The following is a 6,829-nucleotide window of genomic DNA, read 5'->3' as shown; positions in this document are numbered from 1 at the left end:
GTAACCAAGATCTTTAAGTCATATCTTATTTTAATTTTTAATCTTATTTTTATGAAAAATGATAAAATGGAGTGAAATGAAATGAAAAGAAATGAAGATGATTAATTTAAGACATTAATCAACTGGGATGAAATTAAATGAAATAAGATGATATGGGATGAAATATAATCGCAATAAAATGGTGGTCATTTACTGAGATTTTTTCAGTGACTTTTTGGAGGAGGAATCTGAGAAGTTACGTCCAGCAGCTTTGTTTCATTTTCCCATATTTGTGCACTTTCACAGATATTAAACAGTTAATAAACCAGCGCTATTACACATTAAAACATGTAAATGATGTACAAAGGCACTGCCTATTTCTTTAAGAAATCTCTTCCACCAGACCTGCGAGAGGATAATGAGAATAATAATAAAAAGTGATGAGTGTGTGTAGAACAAATAACACATTACTAAAATAACAAATACAACATGAGGATTGTAGTAATGTACATACACATAGCAAATATTTTAAGTAACACAGTAACACTCGTATATACGAAGAGTATAGAACCATGATCATTCGGTTGATGAGAGATAAAATTGTTTGACCTTGTATTTAAAAACAGAAACAGACTTGCAAACTCGGATGTCAGCCGGCAACGAAGTCCACAGTCTGACCGCGTGCACAGTAAAGGAGTGAGAATAGAAATTGGTTTTGTGGGAATGGACGTTGGTTGGACCTGCAGGGAGCATCAAGAGAACGAATGAAAGAGAATCGCTCACGTAAATATAAGGGAGAAGTGGGCTTATGTAGGATATTGAATAGGAGACATAATATTCGAGTATTCCTACGAAGGCGTATAGGGAGCCATTTTAGTTCTTTGCGAAAATGAGAAACATGATCGAATTTTCTGATATTGTATATAAAACGGATACATAGATTTTGCATCCTCTCAAGCTTGTTTGAGAGCTCCTCAGTGGCATCCAAATATCAGGCATCGGCGTAATCAATTATGGGTAGAATGAGAGCTTGGACGAGAGATATTTTTGTATGCTGAGGTAAGAAGCCCTGCAGACATCTCAACGAGTGCAAGGCGAAATGCACCTTCCTACTAATCTCAGCAACGTGAGATCTCCACGAAAGATGTCGATCTACAATAACACCCAGGTTTTTAACTGAATTGGTTAGAGTTATTTGAGTCCCATTCAAATAAATTGGGGGGAGTATAGGATCGCTGAGTCTACTGCGCAATTGTTTACCCCCTATAATGATAGCCTGTGATTTTCCCGTATTAATGTGCAGACCGTAGGCTTTTGCTCATTCACTGATAGACTTCAGATCACTGTTTATCGCAGCAATAGCTGATTCAACGTCAGGCTCCGAGAAGTGGCGATATAGCTGGAGATCGTCTGCGTAGAGGTGGAATTTAGAAAATATAAGCCTAGTGACAGAGTTTATAAACACAGAAAACAGAAGAGGAGAAAGAACACCACCTCGGGGAACGCCCGCACTGACGTTCTGCCAATCCGAGAAAGTCTCGTCAAGACGGACACGTTGCGTGCGCCCCCGAAGGTAGCTATCAAACCAATTAATAGCAGACGAGGAGATATTGTTTGATTTGAGTATTTCGATCAGAACATCGAAGTCAACGAGTTAAAAGCGCTGCTGAAATCTAACAACACTAATAAAGTTAGTTGTTTGTTTTCCATGGCCCAGCGAATGTCATCGGTCACTTTTAGAAGAGCTGTAACCGTGCTGTGGCCCTTGCGAAAACCAGATTGGAAGGAGCTAAGAAGATTGTGGGAGAGGAGAAAAGACGACAGCTGACGGTGGACAATGTGCTCAAGGACTTTGGAAAGAAATGGAAGTATAGATATAGGACGGAACTGAGATGCCAAAATAGGATTGGAGCTTTTTGGGATAGGAACAAAGTAGGCTTGTTTCCAAGAATCAGGAAAGTTGCTAGAGGTAAAGGAAAAGTTGAAAATATGGGTAAGTATAGGTGCTACCGTTGGAAGGATTAGAGCAATCATTTTAGAGCATACGTTATCAATTCCAACAGCCGTGGATGAGATGGAGAAAAAGGAATTACGGACATCAGCAACCGAGACTGGACTTAAGTCAAAAATAGGGATCCGGGGTACGGATAGACTTGAAATCTTAAGCAACGTGGCCGTCTTTGACGAATCACTAAGTGACACAGGAGGGAGAGAAAAATGCTTATTGAGGGCGCACAAGTCAGTATCCTTGACAGAAGAGACGGGAGTTTTGCCAATGCCGACAGATTTAAGGAATCTCTAAGTATGAGCAGGGCTGCGATTTTCAAGTGATTTGTGAAAGTAAAGTCTTTTAGCATCTCTGCACAAATGGTTGCACCGGTTGCGCAGTGCTTTGTACATGGCCAGGCTGTGTTCAGTGGGTTCAGTTCAGTTAATATAAAACAATTTAAAGTTTAAAAAGCTTATTCGAAGTGGTCTCCATTGGCTGCAATACAGTCCTTTAAACGTTGAGGCCAGTTATCAATAGAAGCACGCACTCTTTCCATGGGAAAAATTTTCACTGCCAATCGTACAGATTGTTTTAGGGATTCCAAATTATTATGGCGTTTAGAGCAAGCTGTACTCTCTAAAACTTACCATAAATCATAATCCAGCGGATTAAGATCGGGACTAGACGACGGCCAGTCTTCAGCTCTGATGAAGTCCGAAACGTTCGTTTCCAACCAAGACTGCGTAGACCAAGCTTTATGACCTGGCGCTGAGTCTTAGGGGAAGGACCATTCTTGATTATTGAACATGGTGTTGTAAAGGGGCTTCACTACCTTCTCAAGAATGGTTTCTTGATGCACATGTGCCGATGTTTTGATACCTTTTTCACAAAAGTATGGCTCAGTCACTCCTTCATAGCTAATACCCCACCAAACCATCACTGAAGTCGGATAGTGCCCACGTTGCACTTTGTCGACTAATTGGGAAGCTTCCTTAGAGCTTTGAGCATAAATACGGTCATTTTGTTTGTTAAAATGTTGCTCAATTGTAAAAAAATTCTCATCCGTAAACAAAAATTTTCTATGACCTCCCTTTGCGTACCGCTTCAGTAGTTGTTTCGATTTTACCACCCTATTCTCTTTTAAATTATCGACTTTTAAATTATCGATAAAGAAATGACCAGTACGTCTCTTATAGGCTGCAAGTCCTAAGTCATCTTTTAAAATACGCGACATGGCTCTAGGTGCTATGAAATAAAATCTTTTGCTTTCGGACAGGATTTCTTCGAATTCTTTCCCTTACTGCTTTGACCACCTTTTTCGTACGAACACTACGTGGACGGCCAGATCTTTTTTCTGTCACAAACAAAGGAGGTCTCATTGCACCTATTAATTTACTAATACCAAGCGTATGGAGAGTTTTAAAAATTGCATTTGGCTACATACCTACTTTGTGTAATGCAATCACAGCGATTTGGTTCTCTTTATCACCCCACTCCATTTTTAATATCGCAAAATATTGTACAATGTATTGGCGCCAAAATGAGAACTCAATGAGCAATCATATAAAAATGACAGATTCCAAATTCAAATTTAATATTTTGTTTATTTTTAATTGTAACTGTATTTATGGCCAGACTAAGTATATTATTATACTCTATAAGCATGATTTTATTTAAAAAATTATATTTATTTACGTCTATATTAACTTAATTATTATTATCAAGAAGTATCTTGACTGATATAATATTACAAGGCTTCATTTTTTTCTTTTTTTAATTTAATTGTTTTTATGATCGATCAATCACCAATAGTCGTCGAACAAACGATAATTATTGATCCAAATTAATTAATCTGAGTGATAAAAATAAAGATATCTAGTAAGGGGAGCCCACTTAAGGGTGATCATTTGTTTAATTAATTATAAATAAATGAAAGACGAACAAACAATTTTTACATTCGAACATTAACGAAAATTACAAAAAGGGGGCCAAATTCAGTATGCAATTATTTAAAGCCAAATTGGCCTCTAAAATGTTGGGAGTTCTCAACAGAGCGAAGCGGTATTTCACGCCTGGACAGAGACTTGCGCTTTATAAAGCGCAGGTCCGACCTCGCGTGGAGTACTGCTCTCACCTCTGGGCCGGGGCTCCCAAATACCAGCTACTTCCATTTGACTCCATACAGAAACGGGCTGTTCGGATGGTCGATAGTCCTGCTCTCGCGGATCGCTTGGAACCTCTGGGTCTACGGAGGGACTTCGGTTCTCTCTGTGTTTTATACCGCATGGTCCATGGGGAATGCTCTGAGGAATTATTCGAGATGATTCCTTCATCTCCTTTTTATCATCGCACCTCCCGCCATCGGAGCAGAGTTCATCCATATTATCTGGAACCGCTGCGTTCATCGACAGTGCGTTTCCAAAGATCTTTTTTGCCACGTACCATCCGGCTTTGGAATGAACTCCCCTCCACGGTGTTTTCCGAGCGCTATGACATGTCCTTCTTCAAACGAGGCTTGCGGAGAGTTCTTTATGGTAGGCAGCGGCTTGGCTCTGCCCCTGGCATTGCTGACGTCCATGAGCGACGGTGACCACTTACCATCAGGTGGGCCGTAGGCTCGTCTGCCTACAAAGGCAATAAAAAAAAAAAAAAAAAAAAAAAAAACATAATCAAACTCCAACAGGTCACAGTCGGTGTAAATTGGTCAAAGCAAAATGGCGGGAACACGAAGCGGCTGAAGCGCATAGGTACCTACCCAAAGAAATAATTACCTTTGGTTCTTTGCTTGCTTGCTTAATTCATGTTTCATTGCTAATGTATATTGTATAGTCAGCGAGATAACGAGTCCAACTCGAGTTATGGTGATTTCAACTCGAGCTTACTCGAGTTAGTCGTGTTGACCCCAGTTGACCCCATAGATAATAAATAGGTACATTTTATCTAAAACTACCATGGCTTTTTCTAGTTTGTAAAAAGCACAGAACACTGCACAGTGCACACTTTTAGCGAAGGTAAAAAGCAAGGAGTTATTTTATAATAAGTAGTTTGGTAAAAAGTATGTTAAAATGAAGTTACTAATTAGAGAAATAATAATTGTCTTATTGTCGTTAATTGTTATCAATGAATCTGTTAAATTGTCGGCGGTAAAAAATAAATATCATAAAGGCGTGAAAGCATATACTGATGAGAGGTGGACTGAATGTATCGCTCAGTTCGAAGAATCTATCAGTTTATATAGAGTTTATAGAAAACGCATAATTAACTGTAGACTTAAATGTAACAGAAATCAATACAATTCAGAAATACAAAATAATATTGAAGATTTAAAAATTTATGAACTGCTTTTGAAGAAAACAGTGTGCCTTAAACAATGCATAGAGTCTGTTGCCGATACACATCTCCAAGAAGAATTTCAAGATATCATTCCAATAATGTCAGCTAGAAAACCTTTTGAGTATCTCCATGTTTGTTATTTCCAAATGAATGCTTTACCAAAAGCTGCCTCAGCAGCATATACATTTCATGTTGGACATCCAGATGATATCACGATGCTAAATAATGTCAAATATTACAGTCAACAACCAGAAGTAGATGTAAATGAGATAGAAGACTTGCTGATTGAAAATTTCATGATATATTACAAAAACGGTAAAGATGCTTACAATAAAAATGATTGGGAAAAAACAATAACTAATTTTGAAGAAGCTATCAAGGATTACTTTTCAGTGGAAAACAATTGCCGTGCAGAATGTGAATTGCAACCAGACCAACAGATATCTTCAGAGTTTATCATAACAATTGCAAATAATGTAGCATCTCTTTTACACTGCCAACAGCAATGCCAAGATATACTGAAAAAATTTAGCTATCAATCAGGAATAGAATTCCTTACTGATGTACTAGATTATCTACAGATCTCTTACTATTATACAAAAGATTATGAGGGTGCAGCTGAAGCGGTCTCCACTTATATGGTTATGATACCTGATGCTGAAGATATGATAGAAAACAAAAAATTCTATAGCTCGCTTGTAGATAAAGAAGCTTTTGTTAACAGATCTGATATTGTTTACTACTTTAAACGGGATACTTATGAAAAAATGATTTTGAATCTGTTTCACAAGGACAGTGATGAAGGTAGTTTTAAGATTAAAGATGAATTATAATGATTTATCTTTTTGTCAAACTAAAGCTATAAGAAAAATAGTGCCTTAGATAGTATATATTTTTCGACATTATTTACCAAAGATGTTAGACCAGAGTGAAAGTGTCATATTTTTAATTTTATAATTTTTAAACAAATGAATAAAGAATTGCTTATTTCATTATCTTTTAAAATTTAAGATACTATCAGTTAAGGCAGGTGTTGGAGTATCGGTTTGTTAACTTTAACAATTAAGAAGAAGAGTACTTTTACTCTCACTCCCTTACTCTTACTCTCCTGTGGGTAAATTTTACTTTCTTTAAAAGTTGCCTAAAATAACAAAAACTTATTTTATTTTAAAATGAACAAGGTGTTATAGATAATTTTATCTAAATTTTTTTTTTTGCTTTCTTATATAAAAAGATTAAATATGAAGAAGGATGGGGCAGCTGTTGTAACTATACGAGACCTTAGAACTATTATCTCAAGGTAGGTGGCGGCATTTACGTCGTAGATTTCTATGAGCTCCGGTATCCGCTTATCATCAGGTGGACCGTGAACTCGTCCACCCGAATAAGCAATAAAAAAATTATATTTATAATAAATGAACATCATTACAATTACAATAATTTATAAGGCTAATACTAATTTTACAGAAAAGAATTTTAAAACGTGGTGGTTAGGTATTTATTTAGTTCATACAATAAATGTAAATA

At 37.0% G+C, this 6,829-nt stretch overlaps 1 protein-coding gene across 1 annotated transcript; it reads left to right on the top strand.

Moving 5' to 3' along the window:
- The first annotated feature begins 4,657 nt into the window (after positions 1-4,657).
- On the top strand, positions 4,658-6,294 carry LOC101744142 (cartilage-associated protein). The gene has a single exon (XM_021350689.3). It carries the CDS (start codon positions 5,035-5,037, stop codon positions 6,133-6,135), a length of 1,101 nt encoding a protein of 366 aa, XP_021206364.1. The 5' UTR covers positions 4,658-5,034; the 3' UTR covers positions 6,136-6,294.
- Positions 6,295-6,829: the final 535 nt, after the last annotated feature.

This window comes from Bombyx mori, chromosome 5, assembly GCF_030269925.1.
Source record: "Bombyx mori chromosome 5, ASM3026992v2".
NCBI lineage: Eukaryota > Metazoa > Arthropoda > Insecta > Lepidoptera > Bombycidae > Bombyx > Bombyx mori.
Note: the sequence above shows the minus strand (reverse complement) of the source record. Positions and strands in the feature narration are given on the sequence as shown.

Bases quoted from the DNA above. Each gene is read 5' to 3' on its own strand.
- LOC101744142 (XM_021350689.3), top strand. From the start codon at position 5,035: ATGAAGTTACTAATTAGAGAAATAATAATTGTCTTATTGTCGTTAATT.